The 17430-nt window shown below is 43.8% G+C and overlaps 1 protein-coding gene across 1 annotated transcript in view; it reads right to left on the bottom strand.

The window, feature by feature from the left end:
- Gadl1 (glutamate decarboxylase like 1) overlaps positions 1–17430 on the bottom strand; it is a 178774-nt gene that overhangs the window by 50245 nt on the left and 111099 nt on the right. Inside the window, exon 13 of the mRNA XM_005348054.3 lies at positions 6757–6808. Within this exon, the coding sequence (XP_005348111.2) occupies positions 6757–6808 (52 nt within the window). The remainder of the gene's footprint in view (positions 1–6756; positions 6809–17430) is intronic.

Genomic DNA, 17430 nt, shown 5'->3' with positions numbered 1-17430 from the left:
GCCTGAACTGAACACTTTCTATAGGTCAGCTATGCCTGAACTGAACACTTTAGGGAACTATTGCATCTCTATAAGATCTCCTCTCACGGCTCAGGCCATTGTAAACCAGTGTATGTATGTATGTCCCATGTGTGTATAAATATAGATGTATGTGTGTATGTATATGTGTGTATGAACTGCTATATCTATGTATCATTTCTACTTTCTGATTGTCTATCCTTCATCTATATATCTACCTTCTTCATCTGCTTATACATTTATCTACATATATCCTTCTCATTTTAAGTTACTGGGCCACTTTGTTTTTCTGTTTTTGAAAACAGACCTTACTGCATTGTCAATTTTTATTCATTGACATTTGTATGAAAAGACTACAAAACATATCACAACAGCTTATCTGTGTGGCATACCACCTATGTCTCAAGCAGGCCCTAGGCCAGGCTATTCAGGTCTGTTTCCTTGTACAACTCTCTTTTAGCCCTTGTGATGGTAACATCTTCTGTGGCCCCTACTGCTCAACATCCTGGTGAGTGGCTAGGCTCCCTGAAGGGAGAGCTGACAAAGCGCGAAGCCCTTTGGCCACTTCACTGGAGGACGCTTGAGCCCCCATTGGTGGCATACATTCACTTCAGCCACCCCCAAAATGAGTGAGGAGGAGGAAGGTCCTGAAATGTTCACGAAGAACATGCTTGAGTTGTCTCCTAGGTCCTTCTTTCCGCAGCTTCTGTCTTGTGCGTGACTTTCTGCAAGCACCTCCAAGCGCTAATGGCCGTTTTTAGAGAGGAATCATGCAGATGCCTTTACTCTTCATTTCCTTCACGTGTGAAAGCATGAGTTCTGAGCACCCTCGGAGTGCACTTGGTCCAGATTCTCTACAGACCATAACACTTGGAAGGTACAGAGAGGAAACTGACCGTGTGGTGAGGGGTGGGGGAAATGGTGGCAGCCAGTACGCTACCCTAATCTTTTCAGGACTCCTTCCGTTATATTCTGTTTATCAAAGAGGAAAACAGGTGCTTTGTTATCAGTACTAGGAAGGGTTATTGAAAAATTAATTAGTGACTCCCAATAGGTATTAAGTTCAAGTCTATAAAACAAAGTTGTATTTGGTTTATACACCATCTATCAGTAACAAAAAAGAAGGTGGCATGATGTATGTTATTAGGTCTAAATGCAGACTCTAGCAGTAGATTAAATTATGCAAACATAGAATGAAGGAGAAGCTGACAAGGAGGATTTCAAAAGACTTTACATTCTTTTTTTGAAAACAAGATTGCAGCACTGTTTAAAGATGTCAGCCGGGATAAAGCCCATGGTTTAGAGTCACAAGACTGGAATTCCAAACTCATTAGGCCACATTTCTGTGTGTGCATGCATGCGAGTGAGTGTGTGTGTGTGTGTGTGTGTGTGTGTGTGTGTGTGTGTGCATGCATGCGAGTGTGACTCGGGTCATTTTGTTTGTACAGTAAGCATGTTATTGACTTCCATTTCCCCAGCCCTTCACCACGTCTTACCTTAGACAAACACCACAAGTTCTGGGCCTCTGCTTCCTACACTGTAATGTGGGTGACACTGTCTGCACCATGGGCTCTGCTGCATGAGCAGAAAGGGAATTTATTTCCAGCGGTTGGTAGCATATCTGCCACACAGCAGGCACTCTGTGAGGTTAATGACTATTCCTGGGGGCCATCCCGGTAGCAGGAGATGTCCTTTTCAAGTGGATGTACAGCCTCATTAAAATCTGCACTAGCTGAGACAAATCACTATGAATGTTTTTGGATACCATATTTGAAAGGGAATCCTAAGATGTATAGAGTATCTAAAGAAGGTCAACCAAATTGCTCAGCATCGGAAACAGAATTTCCGTGTTGTAGAAACTGGAGGAGAAATTAGAATGAGAAAATCACTTATGTTGTATGCCTGTGCCCAGGAACTCAGAGACTCCGAAGGGAGTGGGTGAAGTGGCTGATTGGCAATGAATGGGGGCTATCCAAAGAGAGACTGCTCTTATTGTCAGAAATTGATAGTGCATCGGGGGACACCAGAGTCTTCAGAGGACTGAAAAATAGTTAAGAATGAGCAGAGGGCAGAGTTCAATGGCAAAAAATTAAGGCAGAAATAGAGATACAGTTGGCTTTGCAGTGGGCCTCCCCACATGCCATGCCCGGCTGCTCAGCTTGACTCTAGAGGCAGCAGGGAGACAGAGCAGAGTGGCAGCCTGACTATAACCTACGTTTCACAAAGTCACTCAAGCCTGAGATGGGCTAGAGAGGGTTTAGGTGCAAGGGGCAAGTGCTGCCAACCTGAAAAGTGATTGGCTCTTAGCCAAGATGGGGAGGGGAAGATGAAGCAGAAAAGAGGGGTGGGGAAAGACACCATCAGCAGTTTTGCTTGGACTGATCATGGTTCTAGTAACCCAAAGAAGAATGTGAACTTTTGGTAAGAAAAAGGCTTACATATCAACTTCAGGAGAGGTGAGCTGGAGATGAAGTTTCTGTGGAGTCTAGGGGAAACTACAGGATAAGCATACACAGAAGTTCAGGGTGGAGTTAAACACAATGACAACAGATGCCAAACCCAGACAACAGAATCTTCCAGGAACCTATACTGATGGGGTAAAGGAAGAATGGCAAGAGAGCAGAAAAGAGTATCCCAATGGTATTAGACAAGCTGAGAAGAGAAAGTCACAGGAGGAGGTCAAAGAAACCATGGCAGGTGGGAACTTCAAGATGGAGTGGGGAACTGTGTAAAATAAACAGTAGAAGTCCAAGTCATTTAAATGAGATGTGTTAGATTTCATCAAGTAAAGAGGTCCCCACGATTGCATCAAGCTGGGTGGGAGACGCTATTGAAGGTAATTCACGAGGAGCTGAGCACTCATGGGGGCAAGCACCCAGAGCTAGAGCACGGCATTCAGAGCTCTCTGGATGAGGCAGAACCAGCAAGTCCTTCACAGCAGGAGGCTGTTTAGGCACAGTTTGAAGCCCATCATCCAGGCTCTAGGTGAGACCTCCTGCCGTGCACAGGAGGTTGACAAGATATCCCTCATGCCCCTAAAAGTCTATGAATCACGATAACACTTCCTAATGTAGAATTTAGGAAGACAAGAACATAAAGGTGAATAATTCAGACTCACCCATGAGACTGAAATGAAAATATGAACAGGAGTCTGAGAAGGAGTATACCTCTAGGAAAAGAACTATCAGATCTTAGATCCAACACAAAAGAAAAGACAGAGTTATGGTTTTCAGGGGGACCATGAATAATGCAGAATTCATTTGAAATGATAACTTTCAATCATCTTCAAGAAGATAGACATTGCTTTAGCTCTTTCCAGGAGAAGACATTCAAGTGCTAGGTGCCCTATTTTCCTATGCTCACTTACAATTTCTAATGTAAATTGTACTTAGCATCTCTCTTGCTCTGTCTCTGTCTCTCTGTCTCTCTCTCTCCCCTCCTCTTCTCCCCCTCTCTGTCTCTCTCTTCCCCTTCATTTTAAAATGAATTTCACACTTATATGTGAAATTTAAGGCCTAATTCTACTTTATTTCTTGAAACAAACATCAAGGGAGACAAATGTAAATCAAATATAAACGCCTTTGTACCTGGGTGTGGCTGCAGCTCAGCGGTGGGGCACAAGCTGCCTTTGTACCAGGGTGTGGCTGCAGCTCAGCGGTGGGGCACATGCTGCCTTTATAGCAGGGCGTGGCTGCAGCTCAGCGGTGGGGCACAAGCTGCTTTTGGACTCAGCTTTGATTCTCAGATCCAGCAATAAAGATAAAAAGCCAAAACCCTGTAGTACAAATTCTGAAAGGGTTATACAGGAAACCTCCTATTCTATAGGAGCCAGCTGGCTTCTACAGGAAAGAAATACTCATGGGTTTAGAGAGGTGGCTCAGCTGGTAAGATCATGGACCACTCTTGTGGAGGATCGGAGCTCAGTTTCCAGCATCCACTTTGAGCAGCTCCCAAACACCTGCAGCACCAGCTCCAGAGGTTCTAATGCCCTCTTTAGGCCTCTGTAGGTACTACATGAAGGTTCACATACCCACATATGGACACACATACAGAGATAATTAAAAATAAAAATAGATGAATCTTTAAAAAAAAATACCCAGAGCCCAAGTCTGCCTAACAATTAAACCTAACCTTACAACAATATGAATTTAATTCTCCAGAGATGGTGCTAAGTATCCTTCCTCCCCTTTCCCGGGTTTTTCAGAAGAAGTTATCTGTGGCATTTGATCATGTCATCTTTTCCCCTCTGCACTTGTACTCTCAACCTTATAAAAACAAACAAAAACCCACCATGCGGTTCCAAAGTGCACAGTGTCTCACATGCGCACTATCCAAACAAAGGAACCCAAATTTGCAAAAAAACAAAACAAAAAAAAAAACAAACAAACAAAGGGGAAACTCAAAGTCAGGAAAATATAAGATGTGACTCTAACTTAAACCAACAGTGTGACCACTGGCTCCTCTCTCTGTGTGCATAGATATTCATAAGCCACAGAGCCAGCCGAGAGATCTGCCAACATGAGAACAGCTGAAGACTAAAGCTAAAGGATGCATCCGCCTGGCTGTAATGAACGAAATGATTTTTGCAGAGACAGATGGGTGGAACTAGAGATCAGCATGTTAGGTGAATGGGGTTCTTAGTCTTCTTGTCCGCCTGACAGCCTGTAACGCCAGCTCCGTGGGATCGGACGCCATCTTCTGGCCTCCAGAGGCAACTGCATTCATGTACACATACCTCCCCACATGCCCCTTGGCAAGTCTCTGGGGCACTGTTTTATTGATGATTGATGTGGGAGGGCCCAATCCACAGTGGGCAGTCCAACCCCTAGGCAGATGGTCCTGAGTTGTCTAAGAAAGCAGGCTGAGCAAGACAGCAAGCAGCATTCTGCCATGGCTCCTGTGTCAGTTCCTACCTCCAGGTTCTTGCCTTCCATTAACCATAGACTGAAATCTGTAAGCAGAAGTAAACCCTTGCCTTCCCAAGTTGCTTTCAGTCAGGGTTTGATCCCAGCAACAGAGACACAAACCTAGGGCAGTGAAATAAGCATTCGCCACCACACTTGTCTTTCTTTGCTAGCTTTTATGTGGGTGGCTGGCTGGTAAACTCAGGTCCTCGTGCTCGGAAGGCAAGCCCTTTCCCAGCTGAGCCATCTCTCCCGCCCTAATTTCAGAATTTCACCCTGCTAGTGCAGTGTCTCCGTTACAGCAATCGGAACACTGATAACGTTATTTACACGCATTCTAGAGTATTCCTCTTGAGCATATCTCCTTGCTGAAGGCTCCTAACTACTTGGTGCTTCCTTTTCACTTCCCACTGGAATATGAGCATTGAGTAGGGCCCTATTTTGTCTTAAGTATTTCTGGAGGTCGGAACTGTAAGCACACACAGGAACGCAATGTATCTTGCTGAATAAAAGATTAGCGCAGATTATCTAGACTTCCTATAGCGGAATCTATAATTGGTTTTACATTAGTTTAAAGATCGCAATGAGGTTTCAAAGATCTAAGATACCCGTGCCCTTCACAGTTCTTAAAAGTCAGAATGAAACAACGGGCTGGAGAGATGGCTCGGTGGTTAAGGGCACACAGTGCTCCTGCAGAGGGCCTGAGTTCAGTTCTGTCACACACATCAGGCAGTTCACAGCAGCCTGTTACTCCAGTGCCACAAGATTCCACACCATCTTCCACCCTCCACAGGCAACTGCACTATGTTCACACGCCTCGCCATGTGCCAGCTGGCATGTCTGTGGGACACTCTTTTGTTGATGATTGATGTGGGAGGGTCCAGTTCCAGGTGGGCAGTCCAGCCCCTACATGGTTGGTCATGAGTTGTAAGTGAAAGCAGACACATGCATACACATAAATAAAAACTACAGTCCAAATGAAGCAGGGTTCTTGGGTTTGAGAGAGGCACCAATAGGTAAAAATCCTTGTTTGGGTATGTGAGGACCTGAGTTGGGATTCCCATCACTCAGGTAAAAAGGCAGGCATTGCTAAGCATGCCTGTAACCTCAACATTGGGTGGCAGAAACAGGAAGATTGCACCAGCTACAAGAACAGTCAGTCTGGTTGGAAGACAAACTAATGGTCCAGCGAGAGCCCCTATCGCAATATAGAGGAGGACACCTAATGACTTGCTCTGGCCTTCTGCATATGTGTGCACACACTCATGTATATGAATTCCCCCCCCACACACATACACACAGAGGGGATTTTATATTTCCTTACTTGATATTTTAGCAAAAACATTCATACATTCATCTTCCGAATCACCTGACTTCTTATACACAGCAAGAGATCCAACATCTACAATGAAACATCCCATTTCCCATTGCTCCGCAGCTCACAGTGCTCATTATTCCATATAAAGAGAGCGTGTGTGCACGCTTTATACTCCCTTAGTCAGTCCTGCATACACAGGCACAGTGTTTGCAACACAATCACTGTGCCATTTCTGTATCAAGAAAGAGGTCATAATTTATTCAGTATTATCCCTGCTAATTATTATTGAGCATTTTAATTTTCAACACTTAAAGGCAAGTGTATTCTCTGTGAATCCAAGCAAGGAAAAAAATGTTCACTAATACAGTCAATTAACATAATGGACTGTATGAATTAAGCTAATGACTTGTTTCTTAGCCTGCAACACAAAACTGGCACAATACAACAGATTAGACAATGGCTGCCTCCATCACTGTTAATTGGCAGGGCCAGGAGTGCAACCCCACAAGCACTTACTTCCATCAGTAACTTGAATCCTTCTCTCTTCTTGATTTCGTCTACCAGGTACCTAAAAGTAAAACAATGTTATTTTAAAACAGCAATATTAATCATCTGCAATTCCCAAATACCATGAATTGACTTCCATAACCCAAAGCATTGCTTCTGCTGCAGAACTGGGGTTTGGGTGCACGAGGCACAGGCTGAGCTCCCTGAGCACATCTGTAGGACCACACCCTGGGCCTTCCTAGGAGGACACATCTTGTTGATGAGGCCAATCTCACGTTCTAAGATGAGGTTTAATCTTGGTGTGAAAGTCAAACAGAGTGAGTCATGTCATACCCTATTGCTTTTAGAAATTTTTATTGGGTTTATTTATTTTACTTTATGTGTATGAGTGCCTTGCATGTACCATGTGCATGCAGTTCCTGTGGAGTACTGAAGAAAGCATCAGATCTCCTGGAACTGGAGGTACAGTTAGCTGTGAGTAGTCATGTGGGTGTTGGGAACCCAACCTGGGTTGTCTGCAGGTGCCCTTAGCCACTGAGCCATCACCAGCCTTCATTATACCCACCTCCTTGGTGAGGATTCAGCATAGGTATTTGAACAATTTTGCTAGGTTACAGGGAGCATTTTTGATGTGTTACTTTTGCTTGGATTTTAAGTTTAAGACCGAAAAGTCTAAACTGGTCATTTCCATGGCCAGAACAGAGGGCAAGAGGAGCACCAATCAGTATCGAGTCATAAGCAAGGGGTGCAAATAGAGCCAGGGTGTCTATGGTGGCCCACTGAATATAAAGAGCAGCATTTCATTATAAGCAAAGGTCTCAGATACACGAGACTTGGGATATGATTAGAGCAGATGTACAATGGCACTCAACTGTGTGAATAACAGTGCCCAACTCGTCTCTTGCGGTTTGGCTTTTATCTACACTTAAACAGGGGCATTTCACAAGGTCCACTTCTATGTAAAGAGCTATAGGCAATAAATGTGTACTCAGGGAGAAGTTGTTTTCTACAAGGAAAATCCTTTGATAGGTTATCCAGGTCCAAGTGGTCAACCCTAAACACATGTACATATGAGCAACAATGAATGTGTGCACCAGTGCGTGCACCTGTGTGTGTGTGTGTGTGTGTGTGTGTGTGTGTGTAATACTAACTGAAGAAAGAGAGGTCACATTTGTGTGTGGGGGACACAGGAGGATCTGGGGGATATAAATAATATAAATACCATATTTATGTATGAAACTCTCTGAAAGAACAAAAATTATAAATGTAAAAGCTTGAAATATTTGACCTTGGAAACAACTGATCTGATCACAAACTTAAAAATCTTACCATGTTTGAGCAAGCATTTCAAGTTTAGGGGGTCAAATGCATTTAAGGAACTGTACACAACTTCGGAAAGAAAAATGTTTGCCAGAGAATTATTGTACTCTCCTCTAAATGGAAAAAGGGGAATAAAAAAAATGGAAAGAAAGAAAGGAAGGAAGGAAGGAAAGAAAAAAGGGAAGGAAAGAAAGAAAGGAAGGAAGGAAGGAAGGAAGGAAGGAAGGAAGGAAGGAAGGAAGGAAGAAAGACACTCACCAGCAGGAACTGGCTTCACAACTTATGAGCTCACCATGTAGCCATGGCAACCTGAGCATCATATTAAATTCTTTATAGTCAATTAACTCTTGGGAACCTCAAGTCTCATTTGATTACTTCAGAAACCAAACCAATGCAGCCTTTTTTCTAGTAAAGAATTGCCATGACAAGTCAGAAAACCCTAGAAACCATGTGAAGAGGTGGGGTTTTGCTTGTTTTCTTTTCTTTCTTAGTTTTTTTGAGACAGGGTTTCTCTGTGAAACAGTTTTGGCTGTCTTAGAATTCACTCTGTAGACCAGGCTGGCCTCAAACTCACAGAGATCCTACTTTGGGATTAAAGGTAAGTGCCACCACTGCCCAGCTTGTTTTTGTTTTGTGTTTTTTATTGTTACATCACTTGTTACAGACCATTCTAGAATGTGGATACAAAATGCTAGTTTATAAAATTTGGTCTTTTATTTCCTCTCAATTTTATTTATATATCATTTTTACTGAAGATATAATATTGATCCTTGCTCATAGATATCATTTTTAAATACACAAAATCTTAGAAAATTCCATTAGTCATATAAATCTTTTACCTTGAACAATTATGATGCATGAACACACAGAGAGAGTCACAGAAGTATTGATATGCTACATGCATATTCACATCCCTGAATATTGATTTCAGGACATGGTATAAAGTAGTAAAAGTCTTAGAACCTTCAACACACAGCAGAAAGTGATTCTAGTCATCAGTAAGTATCAGAAAAAATGTTCGAGATCAGTGGCCATCAAAGAAATGCTAATGAAAACATTGATGATAAACCGTGTTTCCCCATGGTGATGGGTACCAGAACCAGGAATAGTGAGTAGATGTTAGACTGGTTGGAAGCTGCCCTGTGGCCATACTTTCTAATGGAAGAAATCACACTTGTGAATCAACTAGGAAAAAAATTAATCATGTAGACACACACAGAGATACATTTTACACTTGATGTTTTGGGTGGAGGATGATAGACAAGGGGCACCCAACACTTTCTTCTGATGTCCCTAAACACTGGCACGGATGGGCACTCCCCCAGCACATATGCTCACACACTCACAGACATGCACACATAAAGTTATAAGTAAATCTTTTAAAAGTAAGACAAAAGTTAGTTTTATCTCCATGGTCTGCGTGAAGATCCCAGCAAAAGTAAAATGTTAAGGTAGGCATTGTATGCTGTTCAAGATTGCATACTTGAAAGAGAGGCAAAAACCACAGTAGGGTTGGAAGTTATTCTGCTCATTTTATGCCTTTGTGCACAGATTAATGGAGATGGGTTAAATTAATATTTAAGAATTAGCCAATAAGAAGCTAGAGCTAATGGGCCAAGCAATGATTTAAATAATACAGTTTCTGTATGATTATTTCGGTTCTGGGCGGCCGGGCAAGCAAGCGACCTCCTTTCAACAGCTGAGGCAGCCTGCATCCCGCGTTTACACATTAGTGTCTCCAGAAGGGACAGTCAGGACTAGAGCAAAGACATTCTTTTCAGGCACCCGCCTCTCTTTATGCAGCAAGACCATCTTCCCCAAGGTCTGTAGAAGCCTTCTTGCATCTTACTGGCTGAGTCAGACCCAACTCTCTACTAATGGTTGGCGAAAAAATGATCTCAGCCAGAACACGGCTCCCGCAGTGACATCAGGCTGCTGTCATCAGTGTCCCTGACTGGAGGAGGCTGAGGTCTTCAGTTACAGACCTTTCCAGAGCATTGCACATCCTGATTGCACTGGACTGTCCAGGGGAAGAGTAGAGAAATTCATATTGCCCAAGCAACTTAGACCGTGTTGATGGCACTTCCTTCTGGAAGATCAACTAGCGATAGCTCCTAGAGGCCAAATGTCTCACAGAGCATACGTCAGAGTCACTAATGCAGAAAGACTTCTGTAAGGAACCTGAATCTTCATACATGAAATGGGATGTTGGAAGGGAATCCAAATACATTCTGGGTCATATCTGTCTGCATTTATGCAGGTGATTTGCTATGTATAATTCTTAAATATATAAAAGCAACCTAAAAATAAAACGGTTTTATTTTTTTAGAAACCCTAATATTATATGGAAGAAGTCAGATAAGAGATATACATTCTGGTTGGGGGCAGACACCTTTCTATCAGGGCCATCCAAGTAGCCTACTGTACAAATAATGCCAGTTTCAACAACTTCATTCTCATGCCTCCCGGTAAGTTTGGTACAGAAGACAGAGGAGAAAAGGGATATATATATATATATCAGCATTGGGGGAAAAAGCTTACCTTAGTACTCTGTCTTGATGCTGCCTGTACAATAACCAACATCTTATCTAAAACATTTCCTTCCTAATGCTACAGACCTTCCACTCTCCAGGATGTCACATTTAAATGTTTGACCTCTAGAGCTAGAGAGATGGCTCAGCAGTTGAGAAGACTTACTGGCTTCCGAGGACCCATGCTCAGTTCCCAGCACCCACATGGTACCTCACAGGTACCTGTAACTGCAGCCCCAAGGGATCTGTCACCCTCTCCTGGCCTCAGTTTCAGGAGATCCAGCACCTTCCTCTGACCCCGGTAGATAGCAGGCATAGAGTGATGCACATACACAACACTCAGACACATAGGACAAAAGTGAATAAATTTTTACCAGCTAAGATTTGATTTGTCCTTCTAGAACAGCCATTATTTCCTTGCTGGAAACAGCCATTGCGATCACATTCTCAGTTCTCCAGCCACTTCAGAGTTCCCCTGCCACACTCCAGGCTGAGTTTATCTCTAGGTGACGCCACAGAATTTCTTCTGGAGGATACATGGAGGCTCCCAGAGCGCTGGGGGTTTCTCCATCTGCTCCCTGTATGCTCTACCTCTAACAGAAGGTATATCTGCTCTTGTGTGGTGTATAGCAGCCTCACGCTTAATTCTGTTGCCGCTGGGTTTTCTTCCAAATTATCAAGGTGTTCTATTTGTGTGTGCTTATGAGCCTCAGGTGTGTGTGTGTGTGTCTCTGTGTGTGTGTGTCTGTATGTGTGCATGTTACATGTATGTGAGTTCCTACAGAGATAAGAAAAGTATGTTAGACCCCCAGTGCTGGAGTGAGTCATTTAAAATGAGTTATGGGAATAGAGCTCAGGTCCTCTGAAAGAGCTTGTGTTCTCAGCCACCGAGCCATCTCTCCAGCCCCTTAAATGATCAGTATAGAGAAAATTAATATAAAAATGCTAAACCTTCCGGTTCTGCCCTTCCTTCTTCTAAGACCCCAAAAGCACTAGGCAGCACCAGTGACTTTCTCCAGACAGGAAATGGTTAAGCCCCCAGCATTTCACACAAGCCTAAGAAATGAATTTTACCCTAGAGACTGCAGATTGTGTGTCAGGGGGATTGACAAACGGCAGCTGGAGACCCAGTAAAGCAGCAAAATGGAAGCCTCTGCAGGTTGTTGTTGCCGTTGAGATTCATACAAATGCTTCTTCGAGCCTGCTTTAAAAATTGCCCCCCAGTGAACATCCATTTAACAAGAATGCCAACAAAGGCCTAAAGGAGCTTCAAGCAATAGGTAGCCTTGGGTGTGAAACAGGGCTGGAAGGAGCTCAAAACCACAGGTAGCCTTGGGTGTGAAACAGGGGCAGAAGGTGCTCCATGCAACAGGTAGCCTTGGGTGTGAAACAGGGCTGGCTTCTCTAGGAGGCATCAGAAATACACAATCATCCGCTCTTCACAGCCCCTCCCTTTCCCTCTTCCTCCTTCCCTTCATGTGAGTTTGTGTGTGTGTGTGTGTATGTGTGTGTGTGTGTGCGCGTGTGCGCGTGTGCACGTATTTGTACATGTCTGCATGTGTGTGTGGGGGGGTAATAGGTCAACATTGTGTGTTTTCTACTTAAAACAGGATCTCTCATTAAACCTGGAGTTACCGATTTTCCTAGACTACCCAGCCAGCAATAATCACAGAACCCTCTATAGTAATATTTTATTTATGTTTTAATAAATAAAGCTTGCCTAAAGATCAGAAGGAGAAAACTAAGCCACTATAGGTCTGGCAGTGGTGGTACACACCTTTAATCCCAGGATTTAGGAAACAGAAGCAGATGGATCTCTGTGAGTTCAAGGTCACCCTGGGCTACGTAAGATCAGTACAGAAACAAATCCAGGTGGTAGCTGCTCACACCTTTAATCCCAGTGCTAGGGAGTCACACCTTTAATCCCAATACTAGGGAGTCACACATTTAATCCCAGCACTAGAGGGAATATAAAATGAGAGGAGAAAGAGGCTTGGGCTGCTTAGTCTACTTAGTCTGCTCAGCCTTCTTGGTCTGTTTAGTCTGCGGTTGCTCAGACTTGGTAGAGGTAAGACTTCTCTAGTGACTTGGCTCCTTCGCTTTTCTGATTTTTGGTTGAACCCCAAATCTGTCTCTGGGTTTTTATTATTTACTCTACAATACTCCTGTCACAGAGTCCTCAGCCCTGTGATTACAGGTATAGCCAATGTACCTAGTTTTTCTCTTTTCTTTAAAAAAAAAACAACTCTCTTTCTCTCTCTCTCTCTCTCTCTCTCTCTCTCTCTCTCTCTCTCTCTCTGTGGTACATGCACATCTGGATGTGTGCATGTGCACAGGTGCCCATGTTGACCATAAGAGGGCACCACATCCCCTGGATCTGGAGTTACAGGCAGTTATGAACTGCCTCACAAGGGAGCTAGGAATAGACCTCCAGTCCTCTGTAGGATCAGCAAGCACTCTTAACATTGATCCACTTCTCCAACCTTATGCTGCCTTTTGATGTGGGCAGTGAGTTCTCAAGCTTTTATTTTCCTCCTTAACCATCTCCCAGCCCTAGAAGATGAGTAGTTACGCCCCAAGCAGGCTTTCAGCTCACTCGGTACACCCTGCGTTGGGCTCAAAGGAACACTGATTCCCCAACAACCCAAAGAGAAGGAATTTTGAATCACTGCTATCTCCAGAGAGAAATGCTGTGATCCCAGTTGGAATGGGAGGGTCACACCAAGAGTAGAAGAATCCCTAACAGTGGTCCCCTTCTCTTCTTTCTGGATTTCTGATGGCCCACGTGATCAGAGTCCTTCACCTCTTAAACATATGTGCCCTTCCAGAGGCTGGGAGGACAGAGATGAAACAGTCTGTTCTAGACACTACATGACCCCGTACCCATGAAGTCCCAGCTGCTGTGGTTGCCTGCACAAGATCAACCCAGCCAACGTTCCAACATGGATGGGGGAAGCCTTCACAACAACTCCTGGATGAGGAGCTACTGAGAGATGAGGGCTGTCAGGGGAAGATGGGTCAGCTGTCTTTAGGGGTGTGGCCCCTGGTTGGTAGATCATGCTCTGGTGAATGGCTCCATTCCTGTGCCTATATGGGCAACACCAATTAGACTCAGTGGGTTGTTAGACAAACAAAACTAAACAGGAGGACATGAAGTGGGAGGGGATGTGGTGGAGATCCAAGAGGAGTTGAAGGAACTGTGTGTGAGAGAATATAAACAGAAACTACATTGTTTATTATGAAATTGTCAAAGAATAAATAAAAATGTTTTAAAATATACCTTTCTTACTTTGTCAGGGAAAGATAAATAATTGTGTGGACACTGGTCTATCCAAATCTGGTCCTTCCATCTTAGGCGAACATACCAATGTCAGAATGAGGCTCTGTTTAGATTCAGGAATATAGGAGGGTGGTTCTGGCTGGGCTTGGCAGGGGAATTGCTGCATGGGTCTTCAGTATCTAAGACACCTGATCGAGGGCCTGAGGAATAATATCTGAGGTATACCAGCATGTTAATGATGTATGGGCATCCTCAATTTGGTGCCCTCATCAGACCCACCTTGCTGTAATCTGCTGGGGGAAGTTAATTCCTCTCAGTGGTAAAATATCTGACTCTACTCAGAGCAGAGTAGGAAGGATGAGAAGCTGAGCTTTCAGAAGATGCGTGAAACCTGGTAGACCCTGGATTGAATGCCCGTGGGTTCACAGACAAACAATATCAGAATTGTTGTCCTGTGACTGAAGCAGATGATCTGACTCCTGTCATGGGTGAGTTCTGGGGACAGTTTGTGATGGCTGATGAGAACCCACTGCTGAGTGTAAGGGATTCTGCAAACCCAGCTCATGGCAGTGTTCAGTTACCAGAGAAGTACTATTTATACTACTGAAAAGGGTGTGGTGGTTTGAGTAAGAATGGTCCCATAGGCTCATGTATTTGAATGTCTGGTTTCCAGTTGGTGGAACTATTTCGGAAGGATTAGGGGGTGTGGCCTTGTTGTAGAAGGTGTGTCACTAGGGGTGGGCTTTGAGGTTTCAAAAGCCCATGCTAGGCCTAGTCATACACTCTCTCTGCCTCCAACTTTTGGATTACATTTGCACTTTCTGTTACTGCTTGAGTACCATGCCTGCCTGACTGCCTGCCTATCACCCTATTCCTAGTCATGACCATCACGAACTAACCCTCTGAAACAGGAAGCAAGCCCCAACTAAATGCTTTCTTTTATAAGCAGTCTTAACCATGATGTCTCTTCACAACAATAGTAAACCTAGGACAAAGGCAGACAGTGTTATTTGGAGTATTTATCCTGGCATCCAGTCTATCTGGCTTCAACCTCATGGTTCACACCAAAAGAACACACACCAGAACTGAGACAATATTTGACTTCAAAGCAAAACAAAACCAGGGCTACAAGCCAACTAGTAAGTACAGAAAAAAATTAGACCATGGTTCTAAGACTCTTAATCCTAGAGAAACAGCTGCCAAGCCTATCATTTCCCAGTCATTCAGAGGGAGGGGGCAAAAGGACTCTGCTCCCTTCACTCGACATTGGGCACAAGAGGATAATGTGACTCTTGCTGACCCCAGGAATATATTGTCCATCAGGTGCATAGAAAGACGAGGGGTACAAAAACCCATTATGAATAACAGCACGAAAGCAGAGGGATGTTTTTCTCAAATATTTAAATATAGGTCACAGAGCCTGCAGCGCTATTCACTGAAATGTTAATTCCACTCAATTCAACTTGACAAACGTTTACAAACAATAAGGATTTGTTGAACTGAATTGAAATGTTAACATTTATCCTCCTGTGATACCGCGTCTGAAAGAATTAGAAAGTATCCTTAGACTATAAACTCCAATCTACCCTGAGACGAATATTAACTTCAGAATAAATACCGTCATCAAATATTTATATCTTGCCTTATTTCAAGACACCTGTCATCTAGTCACTGGGAGGCTTTGGCAAAATAGCACCACATCCTGTCACATTTAAATAGTACAAGCAAATAAGAGCCGGGGGCACAGCTTTCTGACTTTTATTTTAATTTAATGGGTAGGTATGCATATTTATTATAAACAATCTCCTGTTCTCATTGCTAGGTCATCGTCTCTATACTCCTAGCAGGGCACATTAGCCCCATTTCTAGGTAAACCACGTTCCCCCCCAAGGCTCAACAGATTTTTAAAAAGTATCTATTTATTTATTTAATTTTATGTGTACATGTGTGTGTGCCTGAGTGTTACCGTGTGTGCATAGAAACTCACAGAGGTCAGAAGAGGGTGTCAGAGACCCGGGAACTGGGATTACAGATGGTTATGAGCTCCCATGTAGGTGCTGGGAACAGAACTAGGGTCCTTGGCCAAAGCAGCAACCACTCCTAACCACTGAGCATCTCTCTAGCCCACTCAGGGGATCCCTCATAAGATTAAATGACTGAGTCTATCTGAATCAAGGGCACATGTCTCAGTATGACCATGCTGTGTGGCAGCAACTGATAGACATTTCCTCCACTCAAGAATAATTCAACTGTTTTGAGATTGCTGTACTGAACTTGGTCTTGAATTTGGTAAATAGAGATTGATTCCTGGTTACTGCCATGGGAACAAACACATCATACAGAAGGCATAACTGAACAGCAGAGAGAAGCCAGCCTGGTGATATTCTGTGAGCGTTTGATCAAGCTGTGCCGGAAGTCATCACTCAGGCTTACAAGTGATGTAGGTGATGGGTGGCGATGTCACTTTTCTTCATTTAGCATAGCATGGGGCCTCTGCTGTTTACACCTGCCTGCTTCAGTTCCCAGGGAAGAGCCAGGACTAAGTTAAAGGTTCTACAAGATTAAATGACCCACAGAACCTAGTGACAATGGAGAATCCAAACGCTGAAGCTCTAGAATCAAATTACCTTGGGCTACTTAAAAAAAAAAACAACAACAACAAAAACTCTGTCTCTCTGTGTATGTGTGTGCATGCATGCCTGTGCATGCACACATGTGTGTGCATGTTTGAGTGTAGCCACTTGCATTTCAAGGTCAGAGGACTGCCTTGCATGTCAGTCCCCACCTTCCACATTCTTTCAGGCAGTGTGTCTTTATTATTCTCCACTCTATGTGTCAGGTTGCACACTGGGGACCCTGCTGTCCCTGCTTCCCACCTCTCCCAAGGAACCCTGGGAGTATAGATGTGCATGAACTACTGTATTTGGTTTTACTTAGGTTTGGGGGACCCTAACCTTGAGCTTTCTCTCCAGCCCTCTTGTGCTTTCTATAGTCATCGCCTGTGGGGTGCAGATGGTCTGCCATTCCTTTCTGGGATGCAAATCCTACAGAGAGGTGGCTGTGTGACTGCAGAAAGCTGCAGGCACGGGCTAATTCTAATGAGAAATGTCCTCACCGGCAAACAAGTCCCAAGGGCGGGGAACTGCGGAAGAAAGGATTCAGATAAAGGGGTTCAAGAGACGGTTTACTCAAACTCTTCTTGCAGAGCTATCTGTAGTGGTGTTGTAAAGAGATAGCCCACATCACAGTAGCTAGCTAAACTATGCATAAATAGCAGTATGAATGCTTTCATTCCTCAGATGAGCCCAGACCAGAGTCTTGCGTTTCTGTCGACCAGGACCCTTCTTTCCAGGTCCCCCTACTGCTCTCAGCAATGCCGGCCACGACAACTGCTCACCTCTGACTCCCACCACGCTGGCTATTAGATAAAATCTTTAAAAATGTATTTTTACATTGCTCTCAGCAATGCCGGCCACGACAACTGCTCACCTCTGACTCCCACCACGCTGGCTATTAGATAAAATCTTTAAAAATGTATTTTTAGTAGACTGT

This window comes from Microtus ochrogaster, chromosome 5, assembly GCF_000317375.1.
Source record: "Microtus ochrogaster isolate Prairie Vole_2 chromosome 5, MicOch1.0, whole genome shotgun sequence".
Taxonomy (NCBI): Eukaryota; Metazoa; Chordata; class Mammalia; order Rodentia; family Cricetidae; genus Microtus; species Microtus ochrogaster.
Note: the sequence above shows the minus strand (reverse complement) of the source record. Positions and strands in the feature narration are given on the sequence as shown.